The sequence below is a fragment of the Xenopus tropicalis genome, chromosome 1 (genome assembly GCF_000004195.4).
Source record: "Xenopus tropicalis strain Nigerian chromosome 1, UCB_Xtro_10.0, whole genome shotgun sequence".
Lineage (NCBI taxonomy): Eukaryota > Metazoa > Chordata > Amphibia > Anura > Pipidae > Xenopus > Xenopus tropicalis.
The window spans coordinates 173,395,980-173,422,581 of record NC_030677.2 but is presented as its reverse complement, the minus strand read 5'-3'; the positions used below and the strand labels follow the sequence as shown (position 1 = coordinate 173,422,581).

Below are 26,602 nucleotides of genomic sequence, written 5' to 3'. Positions count from 1 at the left end.
ACAAAATAGCAGTACTGGGCCAAGCTGGCCAGGCGCACTAGGCATAATAGATCCATGATCTCACCACACTGCATCAATTAAGACATCTTTTGGGAATGGTGTTATCCTGTAATGCAATCATTTCCACATGTTCACCTTATTCACTGTTTGATGTAAAATTTACAGGTCCTACATAATGTGCTTGTTTACTTTAACTTGTAGATAATAAATGTTTTCTTATTCCTTCATATTAATGCTGAGCAGACCTGTTTAATTGCATTAAATGAAATTCAACTTATTTATCTACAGCCTTACCAAAGTGTACAAGCAGATAACAGAAGTGAGAGATAAAAATAAGTCACAAATGGAACACAATATAGCAAGCTATTACTTGCTGCCCACCATCTGTAAATGTAATGAATCTCCTCTCCAACATAACCTTAGCAGAAAAGGAAAATCCCCAGGCATATCAGGGAAAGATCTGCTCGTTTGGCAACCTCACAAAACAAGCAGATATTTCAGTGTATTAGGAATATAACTAAAAAATCTTGTGTATGCGCCAGAAAGGGTGAGTGCTTAATGGATAGTTAAAGTATCAAGGTGGGGCAGGCAATATATGATTGACAGCTGGGACTTTTATAATGGGTATGGATGTGTTAATATAAAAATGAATTTGGGTTTCATGTTTAATTTGAAAATGACTTTTATTACACAGCTTTTTTTTTAATTAAACTCATTTATCGTCTTAATAGTATTATCAGTAAAGAACAGTTAGAGCATTTTGTTACACAGCTTTTTATGTCTGGGTGACAGGTCCCCTTTAAGGGCCAGCCTACAGAGGTAACAACACTAAATACATCAATTTTAACTCCTCTGAGAAAGGCAGTGGCAAACCACTTCTGTACAGTTATATATACAACATATAGGTTGTCTCTGTATGCATCGGCCTGATATCGCCAAGCTTACTATTCTGATGGCTGAGGCGCTAGAATATAAGGTTGCTTTCCTGATGGCACCCTGACACTGGTATCAGAATGAGGATTTCCCTCTTTAACACTTTGTTATCAAACTATAAACCAAAAAAATGAATTGTTTGTTCTAGCCATTAAAGCAAGTTCATGATCTAAGTGGCTTTCTACAATGGATGGCCCAGCTGCGAATCAAATGAAATGATTTGTATAGAACTAGTGGCATGGATTCTCTCAAAGGAGCCCTAAAGGTTTTATCAAGTTTTGACAGACTTGGCCATTTACCTATTTCTTGGTCCACTGAGAAAACTTGGCAGAACTTCTAAAATGCAAAATAAGACACAAATGGCATACTTTTGAGCACTGTGCTCTGTGGAATATATGACTCCAGAACAATTTATCTTGTAAGGAAGTTATATCTAGCTCAATTTCCATAAGAACATCTATCTCACATGAGGATGATGTGTCATTATCTAAATGGCACAGCCGCTAGAGTAAGACAATGGTAGATCTTTCTATAAATGTGACCCAAAAAATATTAGCTATATCATATGCAAATGAATGCATTTAAGAGAGATAAGTTATAACTGAAGTTACATTTTTTATGTAAAATTGTATTTAGTTTATTTTAAAATTAAAAAACACTAGTGACTGTCAGGAACTTTCTGATTTATAACCAGGGACCTGGTGTTTACTGGCTGCTGAACCCCCAGGTTGAGCCACAGAAAGCAGTGTGGTATGGGATTGGCTGATTGTATCAAAGACCACTTCTCCTAACCATATTCCTGGCCCACACCCTCAATCCAGCAGCAGGCAATGGTCTATTTACACCTGTCCCCTTCAGTAACCTGTGCTGGATCATTTAGCTCTTTATGGTGACCATCCTCCAGTTTCCAGTTAATGTCCTTGCTCCAGTTCTTCATCCTGTTTGAGGATGTGTTCTTGCTTTAGTTCTTATTCCAGTTCTTGTTCTTCCTGTAAGTCCTGTTCCTGCCCTGTCCTCGATCCCCCATAGTCTGAATCCCCAGTTTTGACCCTTGGCCTCATTTTTGACTTTACATATTTGCTGCCTGCCCAGACTCTGCCTAAACTTCAACTTATTATTTGCTTCATATAAAAAGGTTTCTGTTTTTCTGTGTTTATAAAATCCTGTTTCTAAACCTCAGTTAACTGCAGTGGTTATTCATCAATTGGCTCCATAAAAAAACAGAAATTCCTAACAGTGACTATAGTTAAATAACAACTTATTAAACTGGTTTTCCAAGATATGTAAACTTGTCATATAGGACTAATATTACTAGTATTTAAGTGTCTAGTGTACAGCTGTGTAGTTAGCCCTGGTGCAGCTGTGCAGTAAGCGTTTAGTTCCGGGGCAAATGTTCATGTGTGCAACATTATACCTGTGTACTTATTAGGGGCACCTAGTTATAAAATAGTGACCTCTACTACATACCACTCACCTGCAAAGATCATTGCCTTGATAAAGGTCCATACACCTATAGACACACAGAGACAAATACAAGCATATAATACACACACACATAGACATACACTGGTCGAGACATGCAGAGAAACGTACATACAGACTCAAGCTGAATACTAATCCTTTGGCACTAGTAAAGGTATTAATTCACAGATATGCAAGTTCATAAGGAAACAGCTGGATCATTATTCCCCACATGACAGATCAGCTTGGTAAGAGATGTTTTTCTAACACAAAAAGGCTAAATATAAAATGTGATAGATTGCACTTTGAGTTTAATAAAAGGTGTAATTGTGCAGAGCTGGTAAAGGAACAGTCTCATATACAGTGGCAACCCAAAGGTTAATAATCATTTTCTGTCATGCCTACAAATTTGTATCCATTCTTTATCTCTGTGTTTCTTCTTCTGTTTTTTATGTTAGTTCCTAATGTATCACTTGTTTCAGCATTCTTTGTTTTTATATCTCCTTACTGTCAACTCTTTGTAACATAGTTACAAAATGTTCTGTTACCATCACCTCTTACTCTTCATAGTATTTAGGGCAGGAATAATAATTGCCCCAGGTTGCTTCAGTGTCATTAACTCCTATTTCAAAACTGGAAAATGCAAAAGAGAAAAGCAAATAATGAAAAAACTATATACCATTTAAAAATAAGACCAGTATGGAAGTTAAGTATAGTATATATTCTATAATTTAACAAATATTCATAGAATAAATATTATTATATTATATAATAAAAGGTAACTTAAAGATGAACTAACCCTAAGGGGTACTAAGGGAGCTGCAAGATGTAGGCAATTTAAAATAGGAAACACTTTGCCAGTGGTATAACTTGATTTCACTGGGCACCAAAACAAATTCAATTTAAACATTCCTAAGTTGACCAATTTTACCAAGGGTATAACGATTATTAATTAGGACCTTAATGGGCCCTCTGCTCTCCCCCTGTAACTGCAGGGTCTGCTTCCTCTGTAGTAATGCCCCTGCAATTTGCTTATATTACACAAGAATGGCACTGCTTGTATATGGGAGAAAGCAGTATGGCCCTGCCTTACCTATATCCAAAATTAAGTGATATAAATGCAGGTCACAATATCAGTAAGGCATACACATTTTTTATTATCCCAACAAGTGCAGATTTGAATATCTATTCCGACTGCATTCAGGCCCTGGGTAAAGTGAATGCTAGCATATTTGACTGTGTATAGGTTTATTCATATAATTATTTCTCCATTTGTACTTTGGACTTATATTTATGTTTTCAATTAGAACCCAGGCTATTGGTAGTGTGCTCTTCTTTGCAAGTACTGTATATCCTTATGCAAGTATATTGATAGGTCTGTATATGTATGTGTATATAGGCACTGTGGATCAGTTTCAAGAGTTGAACTTGCTAAACTAATGTTTTTTTCAATCCATTTTAACTATATAACTATTAAAGTACCCATCTTAAGTCACAGTAAGAGTATTACGACATATACATTGGCTTAGAATCAAGTTGACTTTAATTACTGTTATCTATAGTAGATAGTGGCATAATTCTGTGTGCACCACGCACAGTATCACAGGTCACCCATAACCCCCTCCTTGTGGGTCCCCTGTTGGCCTCAGTATTTACAGGCAAACATTCATGTACATCTGCTGTTGGTTCAGCTGCAGGTATTTCTTCTTCTGGGAAAGCTAGAGAAGTTCTGTCACTCTGCAACCCAGGTTGTCCATGGTTACCTTCGGTGTTTGGACAAACATTGTCAAATAGTCTGCTCCTCAGCTGATCAACATGTCTACAAATAACTGCCATTTGCAGTCTTAACTTTGTACAAGACAGGGCCTGATTTTAACAATGGCTGCTGGTATCCATTTTGGTCCCAGTGCATCATCACTGTCAGTTCTCTGTATGTGGCTGTGACACTTGCATTTGTGACACACAGCATTTTGGAAACAACAGTTTTCACTCCACAACTGTGGCACATTACTTTTGCTGGATCTGATACTTGTGCTAATGCAGACTGTAGTTTAACATCAGGCTTGTTATACACTTGATGCAGCTCTGGTGCAATAATTGAACTGGGTGAGGCCTGTATTACCTTGGAGTGCATAGATGCAGCCTCATAAGCAAGTGCTTTCTCCTGGGCCAAAGCAAAGGTTAGGTTGTGCTTTGCTAGCAGCCTTCTTTGCAGTGCTGCATCCCTGACCCCACACACAAGACGGTCCCTTAGCAAGGATTCCAGGCTACTGCCAAAATTATAGCTTTCTGCCAATCTGCACAGCTCTGCTATATAGGCAGCAATACTCTCATCTGGCTGATGGCTGCATCTGTTAAAGTGGAAACGTTTAACAGCTACAGATGTTATGGGTGCAAAATTATTTTTAATTTCCTCAAATTAGCGGTCACTGGGTTTAATGGGGGATATCAGAAAGTGCACAATCTCATAGGTCTTTTAGCCTATGACACTCAGCAGCGCTGCACATTTCTGCACAGGGTCTGTCACATTATTTGCCTCTAGAAAGAAATGCAATCTCTATGCATAGGAATCCCAGGAGGATGGCCTGGCAATGTCAAATGCACTAAAATCTTAGTGTAAAATCTTAATGTAGATTTTCTAATATAATATCCTATCTTATATCCCATCCTCGTTGCCAGTGTTAAATTCTGTACTCGGTATTAGTACAAAAGAGGTCCTCAGCAGCTGGTGGTGGAACAAGCTTAACTTAGAACAAAAACATGATTGAACTGCCAACAAGTTGAGAGGAAAGAAAGGATAGACAGGCAGATAGTAGAGAGAACAATTACCAGCAGGACAGGATGACACAAAGCAGTTTTTACATGTAACACCGCCATCTAGTGATCTTACATTAACAGTCAATACATACCATAGAGGTATGCCACTTACGAAAGTAAGACATTTGAATGCATTTAAGGGGATCCAGAAGACTACCTTTATTAAGAATTCCTATTTTAATTTTATTTTAGCATATTTTATCTATGCTGATTTTTATCTCAGTGGAATTTCTTGTATAAATTACAGGTATGCTGTTTATTTATTCTTTCCTTTGTATTCAGATTATATACTTGAATGATGGCGATTATATAATCCCTTTCTCTTCTTGCTAAGGGAGATTCATTGAATTGGTAACAATGACATTTTCCCAACTCAGCTCATATAACTGTGAAGGGAAAATCTGTCAAGAGAATGCAACTGTAACAATGAGAAGGATTTATGGCACGTATCCAGTAAGCGCTCCAGTTTGACTGCTGTGACAGGGTTTCTCAATGAATGCGTGCCGGCTTTAGAATAGTGGAAATGTACTAATTGGAGTGAGTTTTTTTTTCAAAAAAGAAACCTTTGCACTTCCTTCAGCTGAAATTTTGTTCTTATCTTATTGTGTGAGATCTTATTCCATTTCCGGCAGGTTGGCCTGATATAAAAAAAATAGAAATATAAAGTTTCTGTTGGCGAGGGTGGAAAGATCGAAGAAGATCTTTAGAATTTGATGGATTCAGCATTGCAAAGTGCTACTGCCTTGTCAGTGTTCAAATGCTCCCAGGACTTTACCATTAATACAAAACAACGTGTCAGCAGTCTAGAAATTCTCACATTAGGCACTGTTCTCATTTGTCTTGACATGTTTTACAAGGTATTTGGTTGCCTGGAGTGCCATTCGAGTTGTGTGGTTTGAAAGCACCTTGTCTGACTTTACTGCTATCAGTTGTAATACTCATAAGAATGGAAATAGTTTTTAGACACAGCAGAGTTCGCTATTTTTTTAAAATAAAACTGGTCCTGCCACCATACTGGGAGGTGGGGAGAATGGCCATCTTAAAGGTTGGGTGAGACTGGAGGTGAATATGCATTTGCTTTCCCTGATATTATTTCTATAACTGATTGACTGATAAACCAAAATTTTCTTTTTTTACATATCTGTACTCATTTCATGAGCTAAGAGGGGCATTGATTAAAGGTTGGACCTTCAAGAGGGCACTAATTAAAGGTCAAGTTCAAAGAGTGTTATTCAATTTCTAATATGGTTAAAGGAGAAGAAAAGGTAAAAACTAAGTAAGCTTTATCAGAAAGGTCTATGTAAATACAGCCATAAGCACTCACAGAAAAGCTGCACCGAGTCCTCTATCAAAAGAAACACATGATTTCTTGTCTCCTTTTTTGTAAACATGTTCTTTGGGTATCTGACTTCCTCTCTCAGAAAAATCCTTCATTCCTGGGGCCAGAGTGTGTGCAGTTCTCTCCTATCTCCCCATAAAACTCACTCCCACCCTTAGGAATGTGTGATCTGAGCTACCAACAGCTAGACTGCAAACAGGAAGCTAGGGAGACCAAGGTAAAATGGAAGCTGCAATCTTAAGCAAACTGAGAAAGCTTCTAATTCTGTTTACTCAGATATGGTAATGCTTTCTGCAGAATAAATATAGCATTCTAGGTGGCACTTATGTGGCGAATCTATTGGCACTAAAATGCCAAAATTACTTTCCTTCTCCTTTAAGTGGCTATCAGCAGAAAAAAGTTTTGAGTTGTGGCATGCTGCCCACCAGACACATCACCGACCATGTTTCCTGGTGTCTAATACAAGCATTACTCCTTTAATACGTTATATGGTTAACGTAATTAAAGATGCAAAGTCTGAACCAACTCTGTAAACCCACAGCAATCAGTTAGGTGTTTGTGTTTAAGTGACCAGATCGCTGATTGGCTACTATATATTACAAGACCCTGGTGCAGATTTTTATGACAATAAAGGAAACCTATCACGCAGACATAAAAAGCTGTATAAAACAAATTAAACCCAAATTCCCACAGATGGATCAAATGCTCTGTCCTTTGTCAAACTATAAAAAATCTATAAATACTAAATTATAGAAAACTTGCTGCTTTTTTGGAATAGCATAGAACCCTTTGCAAGCCAACAAATTTTATGTTTCCTGGCTTAGAAAAAACAGGAGCCCAGAAAGTTGGAGTCTATGTAGATATCATTTTATAGCAGTGCTGTTATAATCATTAGACGTCCAGTTACACATAGTGAGACATCAGCTTAAAGGAGAAGGAAAGGCATTTTGGCATTTTACTGCCAATAGATTTGTCACATGAGCACCACCTAGAACACAATATTTATTCTGCAGAAAGCTTTATCATACTTGAGTAAACAGCCGTTGTAGCTCAGGAGAGAGCTGCACATACTCTGGTCCCTAGGATGAAGGGTTTTCTGAGAGAGGAAGTCAGATACTGAAGAATATGTTTACAAAAAAGGAGACAAGAAATCCTGTGTTTCTTTTGATAGAGAGCAGAAAGTGCAGCTTTTCTGTGAGTGCTTAAGGCTGTATTTACATAGACCTTTCTGATAAAGCTTACTTAGTTTTACCTTTCCTTCTCCTTTAATAGTAAAGTATAGGCAAAAGGGTCTTAATACTAAAATCCAATAGCTCCTTACATCATCTGCTTCTGCCTCAGGGCATCAAAATATGTGCTTAAACCTGTGAAATCGGCAATACATGACTGATTCTACCTGGAAGCTGTGCAGTGGAAAATTAGGAGGTCTATAAAATGATACAACTGTTGCAATAACTAAAGCCGAACCTCAGAAGTAGAAACTATATAACACTATATTGAATTAATAATGCTGGATTTTGTAGCTGGATAAGTGGATTTGATCTATAACTATATCTTATCTTGGAAGTATCTAGATTGATGAGTTTTTTGTGATTCAAGGGACATGGTTCCAGTGCAAGTATATTATATAGGCCTAGAGAACTTAAATGTAGCACTGCCATATACAAAGACCAGAATTGCTTAGGTAACACAGAAAATTGAAACCCTCTTCCAATCATTTGGTTGTTGACTAAACACATTAGGTGGAAAGGCCTATTAATCTGTTAGGATGATGATCAGATATGTTTTTGCCAATACAATTAGCAGCTCCCGATGCCCTGTTTTATTGCCTGTAGTTTTTAATGTGCATTGTGCAAGTAGATGTGCATTTTATGGTTGTGAACACATAGTACTAGTAAGTATAAGAGCCCTGGGGGCTGATTTACTAATCCACGAATGGTTCGAAGGCATCCGAATGCATTATTTTCGTAATGATCGGTATTTTGCGATTTTTTCGCAAAATGTTGCGACTTTTTCGTAGCCTTCGCGCCGAGTACGAAAGTTTCGGATTCATTCAAGCTTCAGTATCGTGACTTTTCTTGGGCCAGGTTGGAGCTGCAGAGTGCCATTGAGCCCTATGGGAGACTTTTCTTGGGCCAGGTTGGAGCTGCAGAGTGCCATTGAGCCCTATGGGAGACTTTCCTTGGGCCAGGTTGGAGCTGCAGAGTGCCATTGAGCCCTATGGGAGACTTTCCTTGGGCCAGGTTGGAGCTGCAGAGTGCCATTGAGCCCTATGGGAGGCTTTCCTTGGGCCAGGTTGGAGCTGCAGAGTGCCATTGAGCCCTATGGGAGACTTTTCTTGGGCCAGGTTGGAGCTGCAGAGTGCCATTGAGCCCTATGGGAGACTTTCCTTGGGCCAGGTTGGAGCTGCAGAGTGCCATTGAGCCCTATGGGAGACTTTCCTTGGGCCAGGTTGGAGCTGCAGAGTGCCATTGAGTCCTATGGGAGACTTTTCTTGGGCCAGGTTGGAGCTGCAGAGTGCCATTGAGCCCTATGGGAGACTTTCCTTGGGCCGGGTTGGAGCTGCAGAGTGCCATTGAGCCCTATGGGAGGCTTTCCTTGGGCCAGGTTGGAGCTGCAGAGTGCCATTGAGCCCTATGGGAGACTTTCCTTGGGCCAGGTTGGAGCTGCAGAGTGCCATTGAGTCCTATGGGAGGCTTCCAAAATCATGCAAAGTCTGAAAGTTTTGCCCGCCGGTTACGAGCGATCAATACGAAAAAGTTGCGACAATGTACGAGCAAATCGTAACGGCTACGAAAAAGTCGCGACTTTTCACGCAAGTCGTAACAGCTACGAAAAAGTCACAACAATTTACGATAAAGTCGTAGCGGCGACGAAAAAATCGCAAAAAATACGAAAAAGTCGCAAAATGTTCGTTTCCAATCCGAATTTTTCCCATTCGGATTCGAATTCGTGGATTAGTAAATCAGCCCCCTGGTGTAGCAATAGTAATGGTTTTTTAAGCTCTTGTTTTCAAAACACTTTATTACTACTAGTGAACTAATTTAGAAAACATACATTGTTTTTAGTTTTTTAAATGTAGAATTTATGCATTGACATATACTAGTAAAGATTTTATGCTACGCAGTTCTAAATAAAAAAGTTCTTAATCTAAATGCAATAAATGTAAAGTATTTTTATAGTCCAAGAAGGGTACATGATGAAGTTAAAAATAGCAGGACAGCAGTGTTTAATGATATTGTATGTGGTCAGTGTAATCATTTCAAACTGCAGTGTATATTTTGTTGTATTTTATTGAATAATAGCCTGATTGAATTGCAATTTATTCTCTCCTGCCTATAGGGGTGCTACGTCGGTTGTATACAGATGCAGACAGAAAGGAACCCAGAGACCTTATGCTGTCAAAATGTTAAAGAAAACTGTAAGTTGGAATTATTTCACAGAAACATTTTCTATTGCAGTCCGTGACTCTTATAGAAGATAATGAAGCACACACAACAAAAGGCACTTTTAGACTCTAGTAACAGAGTGGGCAGGAATTTGGAATAGACCAGAAGCTAGACTGTAAGCTCTGTATGTGCTTGAATACTACTTATTTATTTTGCCAATGCTTTGTGGTTATGGAAATGAAACACTGAAGAGCACAGTGGCCATTATAAAAAGAATATGGCAACATTTGCTAGGGGTAAGTTTTTCTAATTCCCCGGAACTTTTCAGACTCTCCAGTTCATAGTTTAGTGGTGGGCGGATGTATTTTAGTTTCCCAAGTCTTGAATCACATCAAGCAGTCTTTTGTCATTTTACACGTGGGCTGCAAAAGAGCTGAGTGATTTTAAAAACACATTGTACTGCAAAGTTCTCTGTGGGCAGACTGAATGCAGACTGATCAAGCAATAATAAAGCTCAGTTTGTGTCTTGCCATTGCCGAATGCATATGCACAATGGGTGGTGAACAATGTGTAGTATAAGATTGTGTATCAGAGTTTGCAAAAGAAGCAGCTTATTACCTTGCTACAAATGTTAATTATGTATGCCATAAGAAACCCCCAAAAGATTTTATAATAATTGTTTTCTGTAATAAAGTTCTATGGGAATGCAATGCTGTGGCCCAGTCAGCAGCTGGATGAACGAGTGCTATGTTTTTTTTGCTATGGTTTTTTAACTTGTTTATTAATGACCTGGAGGTGGTCATACAAAGTACTCGAAACACAGATAAAGATCGCCAGCGCTCGATCTAACCCAGGCTGTAGTGTTGACCAGCTGCTAGAAACTCTTGTGCCAGCGCTCCGTCTAACCCACATTCTGGAGTTGACTAGCTGCTATAAACGATAAAAAGCCATTATTTGTATACAAAAAGAAAGAGAAAGATTGCCAGTAATCAGTTTGGCTTTAAAATTAATTTTTACAAAATTGTAAGAGTTGTTATTCCCACACTTTGGCCAAAATATGTCCTACACTGCCTATTAACATTATACGTCTGTGATGCAATTAATATTCCCCAGCAAACAGTGTGACTGAGTAGTAAGACCATGTTGCACTTAGCTCAGAAGCTCTAGTGAGAAAGAAGGGAGCTTTTAAGCCCCAGCTCATTAACATACACCTGGCAATAGTTTCTTATTTTAAGCAATATTTGGCTACAATTTGTACACAAAACACAGAAAAAGATCGCCAGATTGAGTTTGGTCTAACCCACATTCTGGAGTTGACCAGCACAATCCTCAGTGAGGGGAGGGGGATGGGGGTGGCCCATGGGCGCCTTAATTAAAAATGTGGTGTTGTCTGTACTTGGTCCTATGTTTTTAACTTGTTAATTAATGACGTGGCGTTGGGCATAGAAAGTACTATTTTAATTTTTGCTGATGTTTGATGCAGGATGTTGCCACTTTGCAGAGCAATTTAACAAAATTAGAAAACTGGGAAGCAAAATTAAAAATGTTGAAAAATGCAAAGTTATGCACTTTGGTAGTAATAATACAAATGCAAGTTATACACTAAATAGTAGTGTGTTGGAGGGATCCTTAATGGAGAAGGATCTGGGGGTTTTTGTTGATAAAACTTCAAGAATCCAACTCTCAGTGTTAGATAATAATAATTTTAATTCCACAAGTTGGTGGGTCCAACCAACCACTAATTAAACATGGACTTGTAAAATATAAATAGATTATGTGGAATTAAAATACTGTTTATTCAATATAACACTAATTTTGCTAACAATAGGTGACTGGCCAGTCTACCAATTTATACATATTATTTACTATTATAAATGGTATATATACATAAGTCACCAGATCTGGGAGTGTGTGGCTCATTATTCAGCCTTTCTGCATTGTGTTTATGCAGGTTAGTTTTTATTATTTATAGAGTAACAAGTCCACAAAGGATTAGGCAAGAGATTATATTTTCTCTGCATAAGGCAACTATAGCTGCAGTATAAATGCTCTTGGCAGTGCCAGTGCCATCCTCCTACTGTATAGTGTCTGCTGAAACTACATACTGCATACTGGATAGTAAACCAATATGCAAATAAATGGTAAGGCATTTAATTTGTAGCCTAATACTTTGCAAGGGTTTATCATGTTTGCCATACTAGTTATTATCAGGATCTGCCATTTATACCTCAATAATCAGTTTCTCTGGTGGGCTATAGGGGAGCCTGGTCTGACACTGACAGTGCTGCACAGCATTGATACCCTCACTTATAATTAATTTGTTGCTTTTGTTGATATAAAAACTGTATATGTACTTCAAAAAACTGTGTTTAAACATATACCAAAATATTATAAGAATAATACTATATACTAATACTATATACTAATACTATATACTTCCCCTTATAATGATTCCCATCTTAATTCACAAGGTATATGCTCGTTACAGGTGCAGTTAAACAATATATGTTAGAACACAAGTTAGGAATGCACTGACATTTGGCATGTATTGTATGATAATGTATGGATTAGAGATATCTATACTAGTGATCATTGTCAGGGTCTCCTTTCACTTAATATGCTTTGCTTGTGTGTGTGATTTTTTTCCAGGTAGACAAGAAAATTGTCCGAACAGAAATCGGCGTACTGCTCCGTCTTTCACACCCAAACATAGTAAGTTGATCTCTTGCCATACAATGCAAAGCATAATCTGTAACTTCAGCGGATACATTTATTTGTAATAAAAAGAGATTCAACACTGAAGACATGGTTTCTGAATAGTGAGTGACTGTAATTTAGGATATGTATAAATACTTTACATCTCAGTGAGTCCCTGGGGATTGTGACCACAGATTATCCAATGGAGCAGAAGTCTTCTTGAGTGAGCATTCCTTAATTCCAAATTCAAGTCATTTGTTTGGGGATAGTTTAATGATATTAAAATTAAAAATAAAAGAAAGCAAGGAATTTCACTTGCATTGTTAGTAAGACATTTCCAGTTGATCCTCAATGAAATACATTTGCTATGAAGTAGCACTCTGATTTATCTAGCTAGTGTTTATCTTCTACATCTGTCAGATTTGGATTATATAGTTCTATTACCAATATTGGCAGGAAGAATATCTATGGAATTTTACTTTATTATTTCATACCATACATTATTTCCAATTTCATTATTATACTTTCCAGTAGATTATTATTGATTCAGTGACAATCTTTACCACAAATTTTCTTTATAGATCAAATTAAAGGAGATATTTGAAACCCCTACAGAGATTAGCCTTGTTCTTGAGCTGGTGACAGGAGGAGAGTTATTTGACAGGTGAGTAATGTGGCTTTGGAGAACAAATGCAGAAAACTGCAAATCTTCCAGTTTTCATTTTATTCCCTTTATCGCTTTGGTTGACACAATGATGGCTTAACACACATTGCAATATCATTGGCAGATTTTCCCTGTAAAGCTCCACTGAATATAGTGCTGTATCTTACATGTTCCATCTTTTCTTATCAAACTAATATCAACACTTGGCAAAGTCTCTGCTGTCTAAAGTACCACAGTTGAGAACCCTGTGAATTCAGGAATATACTGCTATCATTTTAGACTTATCAGACTATGTATGTATGGTTATGATTATATAATATATTAATTATTCTATATAGATATGAGGGAACTCAGTGAGCAAAAAATCCCACATACAGGTATGGGATCCCTTATCCGGAAACCCATTATCCAGAAAGCTCAGAATAGTGGGGCACTATCACAAGTACTTTTGAATCCTGCTTCAAAAATAAGAGAAACAATTTACTATATGGTACCCGAGTCTGATCAAGATCCAGTGCCATGCAACATACAATTTCACTGCTTTAATACAAGCCTTACCTCCATATTGCCCAGGTTCAGTAAAGTATAGTTACCAATAAGACATTGGCTTTTAATCAGGTGACTTAAAATGCAACCTGCTGATAGGTTACTGTTGATGACTAGGTCTGCAAAAGAAATGTGACACTTTTTATTACATTTTCCCATTAGTTTTGATAGGCTTAAATTAAATCTCATCAAAGGCTTATCCTCTGCTTATCCTCAGCTCTGATAAACTATGGGATTCCCAGTTATCCCTTTAAAGCAGAGAAAATATAAAATCCCAGTCCTAAAGAGTTTATTATTTATCAGCGTGGATACATTATATCAATTAAAATAATAAAAAATAACAATTACAAAATTGGGAGAAGAGAAGAGTTGAACAAAAAACAGATGGGTGGGTAGACCTCAAGGAGAGAACCCAGGAGTTAGAGAGTTTAAGGGAATGGTGAATTGTGTGCATGTTACAAAAGTCAGGGTAAGTAGAATATTTTGGATGGTATTAAAACAGTACTGAGAAAATATCCCTGTTTATTGAGTTTATACTAAATATAGGCCCATAATGTTATTATTAGATCCACATTTAATCATCATTATTTTAACAATGTTCTTAATCTTAAATACTTTTAAAATGTATGTAAGAAAATGCCATATAAGCCACATATAAAGTCTGAGTGATTAGATGAAAAGCATTCTGTTCTTATTAGCTGGGAATTAATATTATCTTCCTTGAGTCTTTCTAATGAGACAGAGCTATAAGCAAGATTAGCGACAATGGCTGAGGTTATGGAAGCATGACTGTTGAAATGTAGTGTAATATAAAATAAGATGCTCAGTGTAATATAATGTAGTGTAGTAGATCTTTTACATGGATTTTGACATGGGAGTATATTTATCAAAGCGTGACGTTAGAGCTTGCTACAGTCTGCTAGAGTGAAATTCCGCCACTTTCCATTCATTTCTATAGCATTTTTAAAGGCATATTTATCAAAGGGAGAACTTTCACTTTTACTCATTGATAAACAGTCTTTTAAAAATCCCATAGAAATGAATAGAAAGTGGAGGGTTTTCACTCTAGCACTGTAGCGAGCTATAACTTCACTTGTTAATAAATATACCCCATTGTATCAAGACAACTATGAATTAAGAATTATGGTCAAAGAAGCAGGGCTAGAGAGGCAGCCAACCTCAGTAAGGCCAACAAATGGGCACTAAACCCAAGTGGGGCTGGCATTTATATACAGCTATGGGACCTGTTATCCAGAATCCTTGGGATGTGAGGTTTTCTAGATAAGGGGTCTGTCCATTATTTCGATCTCCATACTTTGTCTACTAAAAAATGATTTAAACATGAAATAAACCCAATAGGATTGTTTAGCCTCCAATAAGGATTAATTATATCTTAGTTGGGATCAAGTACAAGGCACTGTTTTATTATTACACAGAAAAAGGAAAACAATTTAAAAATTAGAATAATTAGATGAAAATGGAGTATTTGGGAGATGACCTTCCCATAATTCAGAGCTTTCTGAATAACAGGTTTCCAGATAATGAATCCCATACCTCTACTAAATTTAGTGCCAACATTGGCACGGTGAGGTCACATCTGCAAACCTGTTATAGTGACAAAACTTGGCATGATGACAAAATCACATGTTGTTGCTGCATGACAGCATCAGAGTGATGTCACAGTAATGTGATGATAAATCCATGGTACAGCACTCCAGGAAGTTGTAATTTGTTATACACCTATGGCACATGGCACGCCTAGGTTTTTTGGGTTATTGTAAAACTCTCTACAAAATGTCACATGTTTTAGAAGAAAATAAGAAACCAATTAGATTTTTTTTTATTTTATTGTCAGTTGCAAAAAAGCACTTAACATTTTAAATCAGACAATTTTACTGGAAGCAATATAAAGGCATATTTAAGGTTTATTTTTCTACTGAAGCCCCAGAAAAAAAAGCACTTTATTTACACCATTATTATGAGTCATTCTGAGAAAAGTGCCTTAATTACCTTACTTACAGCAAAATGATGTGTTTATTGTACAATTTCACTTTTAATTAAAACAATAATATAAAATAATAATGTATTGCCTATATCAGTCAGTACTGGGAAAACAACACGTTCCTCAGAAATAAAGATGAAAAATTTAAGACTATAGGCTGCCACTGACAAAACACATAAAAGAACTCGAATTCAAAGGATGAACTGGGGTTTTGTTTTCTATCCTCTGACCCTTTGATAAATATGCCCTATAGTCTGGACATTTTTAAAGGCAATGGTAACCCTCATAACAACATTTATGTAAACTGCTTAGGGCCATTGCAATTTAGATGATTTTTTTTTTAGTTTTCAAGACATTAGCAGTTATTAAACTGCTAATATAAACAATTTGAAATAATGCCACCAGTCAGTCTTTCCGGCCAACTGGCTACAATTGGCTTTAAATGAATTTCCTGAGAAAAGGAAAATCTTGACATGTTAATCTGCATAGAAATTGAAGTTAGTGACCAGAGAAGAGCTAGCAGACATTTGTCTGGTTACTTTTAAGCTGCAAACTGCAAATTAGACTTAACCTTTAGACTTTACCTTTTTGTTTAAACCCAGGAAAGCTTGACGTTGGTTTCATAGATATGTTCTCTATCCCCTGTTTGCATTATACCTTGCAGGGTACCTGTCAGTCTGTTCTGCGTATGACCCCCAACCCTTTCAGTACAACCTAATTAAACCAGTTGCTTGTTTACCTGCCACAACCTTAGCTTGACAAAGAATCTTTCCCTACCATGGAGGTCAAGGTCATGAAATCATCCCAGCTGGGCTGGAAATAGTGGTAATTACCCATGACAATGCACATACTATTTAAAAATAATATGCACTTTGGCACTTTTTATCCAGATGCTTCAAAATTAAGGCAATTGTACACCTACTACACCTGCCCAACTTGTAAGTTTTCTTCCCACACATATTGGGGTCAGAAGTTGTAGTTAGAAAGGCTGAGGGACAGTAGGAATAATCAGGCACACTGGTGATGGAAGGGGAAGATGTCAAAAGGAATATGCTAAGCATTTAGCCTTCAACGAAAACTGTCATGGGTGCATGGAATGCATGCTGTAGTGTAACTACGCCTGAAAGTTACACACTGGTGGCTAAAATAAAGGGGTACAGTCCTGGTCCCTACCATAGCTAAACAACAACAATACAATATTATTATTAAATGGCATTTAAAATAGATTTAGCCTAAATATCTATTGATTGTCATTTATGACACACATACAGTATGCTATACAAGATTTATAATTATGTGTGTATGTTCTGTATTTAGTTGTTTGAGCCAGTAAAGGGCAAGTTATCAGTAACTGACAAACTGGTATCCCATCTCATTTGTTTCAAGTTTCCAGTTGAATTTTTCAAAAAAAAAAGCAGATAGAAGAGCACACAAGTACACATTAATAGAAGTCTTAACACAAGCCCTATTTACAATATTTTTAGAAACTGAAAGGATTAAGAAGGAAATCAACATTCACAGTTTCTGGCATGCTTTTGTTCTACTGCAGTTTCTGGGGCTTTTATTAGAATTTCAATATTCATTGCTGCCCTCGGAATTATTTTGGTCTTCCTGCTTGTTAAACTCAAATAGCACCCAATGACATTATTGAGACCTGCAGGCATAAAATGATGTAATGTATTTGCCAGTTAATGGCTATTTTTTTTTGTTAGCACTGTTACTAAATGCATATTAAGTAATGAAAACGCTAGAAAAAAGGAAACTGATTTAAAAAATGTTTTCTAACATATAAATTCTCGGATTATATGGGCTTCCCCGCTGCAACTGAAGGAAATGACCCAGGATCCCTTAATTCAAATATTTTAGAATACAAAACAGAATATTTTATTTGCAGTATTTTATAGCACTGGAACATATTATTCATAGCTAAAATACTATGTATTATTTCCTATCTATTATTATTAAGTCCCTGCCCCAGTGGAGCTTACAGTCTAATGTCTTTATTGCATTATCCACAGTAGGGTCAGCTTTATTTGGAACAGTTAACCTGCCTGTATGAGAGTGTGGGAGGAAACCTGAGTGCCTAAAGGAAACCCACACAGACATAGGGAAGTGCAGTGCTAACCAATGATCCACCATGCCACCCTTTTGCAAAACCTCTGTGTAGCTGTGCCCCATTTAGTCTTTGTGGTCAATTTAACAAAAGCTGTGGTAGCTTACCTTTATCATGCCCAGAGAGATGCAGGGAGCTCTGCACCCTGCTTTCCATTCACAACAAAGTCCCATTAAAGGAGAAGGAAAGATAAAAACTAAGTAAACTTAATCAGAAAGGTCTATGTAAATACAGCCATAATCACTCACAGAAACGCTGCACTGATTCCTCTATCAAAAGAAACACAGGATTTCTTGTCTCCTTTTTTGTAAACATGTTGTTTGGTTGTCTGACTTCCTATCTCAGAAAAATCTTTCATTGCAGAGTCTGTAAAGTTCTCTCCCCTCTCCTGCTCCCCCCTCCCACCAGAATGCTAAGAACCCCCCCTTCTATAGGAATGTGTGATCTGAGCTATAACAGCTAACTGCAGCAGGAAGCTACTTAAAATGGCAGCTGCTGTCTGCTGTTAAGCAACCAGAGAAAGCTTCCAGAGCTGTTTACTCAGGTATAGTAAAGCTTTCTGCAGAATAAATATAGTGTTCTAGGTGGCACTAATGTGGCAAATCTATTGGCAGTAAAATGCCAAAATGCCTTTCCTTCTTTAACTTACATGCATGTTCTCTAAGTTTGCATACTAAATGTTGCTCTTCAGGCCTTGTTCAATCTTCTGAGCTCAAATGGTTCTTGGTTTCTCTGCAGGATTGTAGAAAAGGGGTACTATAGTGAGCGGGATGCTGCAGATGCTGTCAAGCAAATCCTAGAGGCAGTTGCTGTAAGTATTTTATTATGTCAGATACATTTTATTTTTACTATCAAAATTCTACCGTTGTTTACCTTTAAATGAAGGTGTTGTTGTTAAGGTGTGTTGTAGGGAGTGCTATTCTGAGACAATTTGCAATTGATGGCCATTTATTATTATTTGTGGTTTTTTAGTTATTTTGCTTCTTGTTCAGCAGCTCTCCAGTTTGAAATATAAGCAGTATGCCTGGTTACTGCAGTCCAAATTACCCTAGCAACTAGGCAGTGGTTTGAATGAGAAACTGAAATTTGAATAGGAGAGTATAAAGTATCAAAAACACTAGCAATTGAAAATTTGCTAAGAACTGGCCATTCTATAACATAATAAAAGATGAATTAGCCCTTTAAAGGAACAGTAACATCAAAAAATTAAAGTGTTTTAAAGTAATTAAAATATAATGTGCTGTTGCCCCACAAAAAACTGGTGTTTTTGCTACAGAAAAGCTACTATATAAATAAGCTGCTGTGCAGCCATGGGGGCAGCCATTCAAGCTGGAAAAAAGGAGAAAAGGCACAGGTTACATAGCAGATTACTAGTAGATAAGCCCCATATATGGGGGTTTATCTGTTATCTGCTAAGTAACCTGTGCCTTTTCTCCTTTGAATGGCTGCCCCCATGGCTACACAGCAGCTAACTTATATAAACTATAGTAGTCTTTCTGAGGCAAACACACCAGTTGTAGCAATGCAGGGCAACAGTACATTATATTGTAATTACTTTTATACACTTTCATTTTTTGGTGTTACTGTTCCTTTAAAATACACCCTAATGTATATGGCTTGGTCAGCGATGATGTATTATTCTGTGCATAAAAGTTTTCACATTTGAAGGCTTATTTATCAAAATTCATATCATTGTAATTTTCACATTTTTTTCTACTTCGATTAACCTTGACTATTTTTTAAAAAGTGAATGAAAAACTCAAATTGAAAAGAAAATAAAAAACTAGGACAGCTCCAGTTGACTAATATATGTCTTTACCAGCTTTTAGATGCCAACGTTTTACATTTTTCTTTCTTTTTTTTCCTTAATAAATTTTGAAAACTCAATTTTTTTAAACCATTATTATATTGACAAATATTGCTTTGAGGAAAAAGCATGTACAGGTATGGGACCCATTATCCAGAATGCTTGGGACCTGGGGTTTTACGGATAAGGGATTTTTCCGTAATTTGGATCTCCATACCTTAAGTCTACTAAAGGATTATTTAAACATGAAATGAACCCAATAGGATTGTTTTGCTTCTAATAAGGATTAATTATATCTTAGTTGGGATCAAGTACAAGGTACTGTTGTATTATTACAGAAAAAAGGAAATGATTTTTAAATTATTTGCTTATAATGGGGACTATGGGAGATGGCCTTCCCATAATTCGGAACTTTATAGATAGTGGGTCTCCGGATAACGGATCCCATACCTGTAATTGTGCTTTAAGCTCCCAACTCATGGTGGATTAGATGTACAGTAAATATGTTTTTGTTTTAAAAGGAAAATCTTTCTGTATTTGATGCACAATGGCTCTTTTCTTTAGTTCCACTGGAATTACATTGTTATTGAATTGCCGGCTGCTAAGAACATCTTTCCCCCACACACTGTAAACTGCTATCACTGTGGTTTTAGTTTGGCCCAATCTCAAGTCTGAGATTTTATGGCATCTGACCAAATACAAAGAAATGTAGCCTAAAAACAACAGTTTTTTGTAGAAGATATGTGATCACAATCAGTGTTACGTGTTGGAGAGTGATTAGCAAGATTTTGTGAGCGTTCAGTGTCAGCCTTCATTCTAAAGACTAGTTAGTATCCCTAAACCTTTACAGTATAGATTGATCTGTCAGTCCTGGGAGACCCTATTATGTACAAAGATACAGCATTGCCTGAAGGAATATGTACAGAGAGTAACTGAGATTGTTTAATCCTCTCAGTAGAATAATGACATATAAACTGTATGAAAGGAGTCAGTCTAGTTGTGTTATTGCTGTCTTGTTGATAAAAGGGGGCTATCACTTTACTATATTTATTTACTATATTCTTATTTATGATTTAAATGGGGTCATTGAAAGTAACTCTGTGTTTAATGGAGAATAATGGGTTCAGTGTAAAATGCATTATCTCTGCAGAGGTCAGGATAAATGATATTTTTGTGTGTGTAAGGGCCCAATGAGATTCAGGAGTAGATTTATAAAAGACAGAATAAGAAACCTACGTTATTCCATTTTATCTTTACTAACCTGATTTCCTTGTTTACACATTATTTTATATTTGTCTAGTTACTATAACCCCCTGCCTCCGTTGTTTTTCTTGTCCTGTTTGACCATTTCTGTACATTGCTTCTTCTTTACTTATCAAAAATTCTGTACTGCTCCAATTAAGGAGGATTTACAGCAGGGCCGATCCTGCTATGAGGCAAGGTGAGAACCAGCCTCAGGCAACAAGTAAGCACCTAGAATCACTGGGGGTTGCCTTTCCTTTTAAAGGGCTTAATAAAGTGTTTATATTTATATATTTATATATTTTAGCAAGTATTATAATTTGGCTTAGTGTTGTGGACAAGAAGTCTGAGTAGATAAAAGCTGAAAATACAGATATTTGTGTCACAGATGTATGTGAGCTGGCATGTTTGGGTCACGCAGGAGTGTCAGTGGCTGTAACCGTGTCATTATGGGCAGCAGTATAGGTTAGATGTCACTGTTCCATTATGGGCAGTGGGGATGCTAATCTCCAATTCAGTATGAGCTCACTGCCATTATCCCAGTACTGCCTGGGGCTATCTACACTAGCTAAACATTAGATATGTGAAACACAGCTCTGTATGAAATGGAGTAACTCAGTTTGTTACACACTGTGTCAGTAATTATACCAATGAGAACTCTACATTGTCAGTCTCATATGATATGGCAAAGAAATCCTTAAAAATACTTTTATATATTATAAAGTTTGTCCCCTTACCATCATTTTACCTTGACTATAAAGTCACAATTCACTTCAGTATAATATACCATTCCTTTGCCACCCTTCAGTCTAGCTCAACCTACTAGTTTCTACTTTTGATATTCTTCTTCCTATGCTGTGCACTCTCCCTTCCTCTCCATCTCTATGCTGCCTACTTACTTGTCCCTGGTTTTCTATCTGGGATGTCTCCCCTGCTGTTCCGAGATAGCTTTTATCCAGCTGAAAAGGCATTATCTTTCTCTGCATCTCTTCTCTGTTTCTTCCTACACTATATATTTTTAAACACTAATTACGCTCACTAACTGCCTCTACCTTCCTTATCTAGTTTATGGCAACTGTAATCTCAAAAAACACATTGGTGGGGGACTTCTTCAATATAGTCCCAATAACCTACATTGCCGAATATGTTTAAAATTCTAGCATTTTTTGCCACATTTTGACTTGGCCTGGGCAAATCACTCTGTATGGCTCAGTATATGTATAAATTACTCATTTTGGACAACCTATATTAGCAATATTAGAGAATTATGGAAATGTGTGACAAATGGTGCAGTAAACTGGTACTCCCGCACACAAAGTACCCTGCACCTGTGGGCCAAGTTTCACAGCAGAACTTTGGGGTTACATAGGGAGCTCCTCAACAGAGGAAAATACATAAATTTGGCAGCAGCACAGCAACCCTTTGCTATAACATAATTAAATAACCATAAAATCACCATCTCTGGGGGTGCCAAAAGTTATGCACCCCCAGTGATTGGATTCACTTACCTGATACCGCGGCCCAGCAAGCACCACACGGAGCAATCCTTTTCCTGCTTCTTCTTTCTTCATGTGTACATGTGCAGTAGAGTAAAAACCAGATTTTTGACAAAAAAGACAGCTTTTCCATTCTACTGTGCATGCATCAGCCTTACGGTAGCGAGGAAAGAAGAAGCAGGAAGAAGAGAATCACTCCGTGGTGCTCACTGGAAGAAACCCAGGCTTCTCTGCTAACAGGGCGCCACCTTGGGGTATCAGGTAAGGTAAGTGAATACAATCACTGGGGGTGCCTAAGTTTTCCAACCACCCAGAGATGGTGACTTTTCTTCTCCTTTAAAAAGAAAAACATAACCATTTGACAGACTTGGCTAAAGGATTTCTTTTCATTACCTGGAAAGCAGAGACATCTCTGGGATACAGTTAATGCTTTTAAAGATGTAACTTTCATTTGGCATTACTAGATATTTCAATATTTATTATCTGTCAAACTTTTGGAAACCAGCCTGCAATGTCACCACTGGAGAATACAAATCAGAATGAGCAACTGTGAACAGAAAAGAATAGATTTTTTAAAAAATATTTATCTTAGATTCACCCTGTAACTCAATTAACTGGAAGCACTGACATCTGCATCGTTATTTGTTCAGTACACAAAAACATCTTCATAAAATTTGTACTTTTAGGCATAATTATTTAGTCCTGTAATCAGCACGCTGCAAGCAATTACTATTGGAGCATAAGAGAGAACTTTCAGTAACACAGGAGACAAAGATAAATGGAGTGTCTAATTACTGTGTCTGTGTCTATAACTGTGTTTATTAGCATTAGGCTTGACAGCCAATACAGTGTCTTGCCAGCCCCATGGCAATCTTTTTTCTTAAATATTATCATTCCCACCATGGTGCTGCCTCTATAAGATCTGGGTAACACAGTGGGCTAAGAATGGCACTGCTTTGTCTTGTATACAGAAGACACAGAAAGTATATAATGTGTAATAGACACAGCACTGCTTCTGAATGTACATTGCTTTCCCTTTCATTCAGATCACGTGAGGAATACTGATTTGCTGTATGACTTTCTGTGTTAACAATGTGCACTGCCCCTGAAATGACTTAGAAATGTTCTTATCAGTGTGTAAATATTTGTGCTGGTGTGATGTTTACACTAACATACATCTAGGAATTTATATCATGGAAAATAAAACCCATTAGCCTGAGAAACTCTGCATCAGCCGGTGCAGTTACAGCTCTGAATTCTGAAACAAATCTTTCATCAAGAAAATGCGCAGTCTTACATGTAGTTATTCCGGCCAAATGAGCAGATCTTACAATGTATGACCAGCTTATAGAAACCTATTCTGGTAATGTCGCATGTTTGATCTTTTCCCTGGGCATTATAATAGATGCATTTTTAACTTGCTTTCCAAAATGTATTAAGATTGACACCCTTCAGCCATTGCTCAGCTTTTGAGGTCAAACGTACAGGTCTTTAATACCCAGACTGCGATCTCCCTTTGAATAATGTCTGCTTTCCTAACAAATTGGTTATTACTGAGCTAAGCTACCTATGCAACGTTGATGGCTTTGTAAATATTGTGTTTGTTTTATAGATGACCATTAAATTAGCTGGCAGACAGAATGTAGCCGTTTCCCTCTTTCAAAATGTACTTCTTTGAAGAATGTTTTTGCGTTTTAAATATTCTACACCATCAAAACACTGAAAGACCATGGTCCATAGGAAGACTAGTTGCCTGCGGTTATATCTCGCATGTAGGCATGTATTTCATTATGCATGGAATATAAAAAGTAAGGGCACACAGTGCAACCCAGATAGTGGCCTATTTCCTGTATGCTCTAATGCTATAATGTCAGCTTAAACTACTCAGAAGTCAATAGGACGCATTTTCCCCAGAATTCCAGCAAAATTGCAGAGACAAACAGGTGATTCTCTTGATGCAAATGCGCTGTGTCTGCTGCAGTTGTGTCCAATTTGGCATAATGGACATAACTGCAAGCGTTCTTCGACGAAGGCATCATTTTTAATGATCCACATAATGTGTGTGCAGTATTCTTTTGCCCCAAGTTTGCTGCACCTATTGGCGCCTGGTCAGGACATGGTGGCAGCTTCAGGGTTCCCCTGCGTCAATAAATGCAGCAGTGCCTGAATTAGAACTGAAGGCATGTAGGACTGAGCACACGTTGCACTTATGTATAGTTGCGCTCAGTACTGCTCAGTCCTTTCTGCCTTGCGTTCTGAATGGAGCACCACTGCCCCTATTGACTCAGGGGAACATTGACGTTACCGCCACCTCCTGACCAGGCATTAGCTCCAAGGTTCCCTTCACAATGTGTCAATAGGCGCCTGAAGAATTGGCACAGATGTTACTTGAACACTGAACACCAGAAATGACACCAGGCAGACTGCATCTGATTTGCAAGGAAATGCAGATGCAGTAGTTTTGCAGTGCATCACCCCCTTGTGACTGCAATGAGGCTGGAATTCTGGGGGGAAAAATTTTGCATTGTGGGGAAAATAATATGTCAACTGTACTTTAAACTGAACTGTTCTCACTGCACTTGCTGACCTACATGTTGGATGTGTTTTGCATATTGTTTTATTTTTCATTATATGTTGTACCAAACCATGCAGAATAGTAAAACTTGAAGTTTACACTTTTACTCCTTCCATGATTACTTTTAAGAAATAGAAGGTGTCCTTCATTCAACAGAGCAATTGAAAGGGGAAGAAAAGTGGTGGACTCCTTCCAGTTAAACTCCTTTAGTGGTGAATTCCTCCTACACTTACACTCCTCCTTCTTATTCAAGGGGTAGAAATGTGGAAGTGAGAATCAAAATGAAACCATTATCGTCAGCTCCTTTTAACAGACAAAAATAGACTATTTCTTTAAATATAATCGCATATTTTCTGCTTTTTAGTATTTACATGAAAATGGAATTGTACATAGAGACCTCAAGCCAGAGAATCTACTTTATGCCACTCCAGCACCAGATGCACCACTCAAAATAGGTAAGTGGGACTTCAATAATATTACCATGTTGCCATAGTTCTTTCCTAGAGATTATTATCTCCACTGCCAATGCATGGCTGCTGCACTACATGTACAGCCAAGAGGAATATTTGTGGTGCCATGTAAACTTTCGTACTCTGTCCTTAACTGGAAGGGCTGCTCTAGGAAGCATTGCTATTTGAGAGTCAAAGACTTGGGTCCCCCTGCTTTTCTACAAATTTTAGAAAATAAACTACATCATTGACTATAATGGTGGTATGGGGAAACCCAGGTTCATGTGGAGTCCTGTGTACATGGTCACTAAGAATAGTTTACATATGGGACAGTGGGTTATTCACATAACTAACAATAAGATAAGTAAAGATAAAACTAGAAACTCTATTATGGGAATAAAAAGCAGGGTAATAAATAATATATTATCCCTAAAGTGACATGAGAAATAATACCCAACCCCCATTTATCTACAACTAACTGTCACTTTCAATATCAATTAAAGGCTTTATAATTGCACCTTAGGGATTAACTTAATGCAGTTTAAAATACCCTGTGACACATAATTATGCCAGCTATTGTTCTCATTAACAAGGCCCTTAAATCCATGTTTCTTATTTGTTCAACACAGTATCAGCATTAATTGATACGTGCTGCAACCCACGAGGCAGATATTTATGTTTGCAAATTTACTATGTACCTATTCTGGCATTAACATATACTTCCATGGAGATGGAAACACTTCCATGATGGAGCGCATTGTTCTGTATTTAGAAACAGAGCTGAATAATTGCATCTCAGCACAATCAGAAATATGTGCTTAATTGTCCAATGCTCTTCCCGAAGCCTGGCTAATGCCACATGATGGACGAGGGACATAGAGAAGAATCAGTAAGTGGTGGAAGCAGAGAGAACTAGGAAGCCCATTTACAGGAACAATGACTTAAATTTAATTGGCTTTGGGATTCCTTTAAGTGCAAATATGGAGCATCATGTGAAGAATGAAATCTACAGGGATGGATTGTTAATTAGTATTTATTGCACTCTGTTAAACAGTGATTGTACTTTGCTACA

At 37.4% G+C, this 26,602-nt stretch overlaps 1 protein-coding gene across 2 annotated transcripts in view; it reads left to right on the top strand.

Annotated features, from left to right (window-relative positions):
* Positions 1–26,602, top strand: part of camk4 (calcium/calmodulin-dependent protein kinase IV) — a 79,832-nt gene that overhangs the window by 31,610 nt on the left and 21,620 nt on the right. For both annotated transcript variants that reach the window (XM_031893228.1, XM_002943312.5), the window contains 5 exons: positions 9,893–9,971; positions 12,589–12,651; positions 13,218–13,300; positions 18,700–18,772; positions 25,446–25,536. In XM_031893228.1, coding sequence (XP_031749088.1) covers positions 9,893–9,971; positions 12,589–12,651; positions 13,218–13,300; positions 18,700–18,772; positions 25,446–25,536 — 389 coding nt within the window. The remainder of the gene's footprint in view (positions 1–9,892; positions 9,972–12,588; positions 12,652–13,217; positions 13,301–18,699; positions 18,773–25,445; positions 25,537–26,602) is intronic.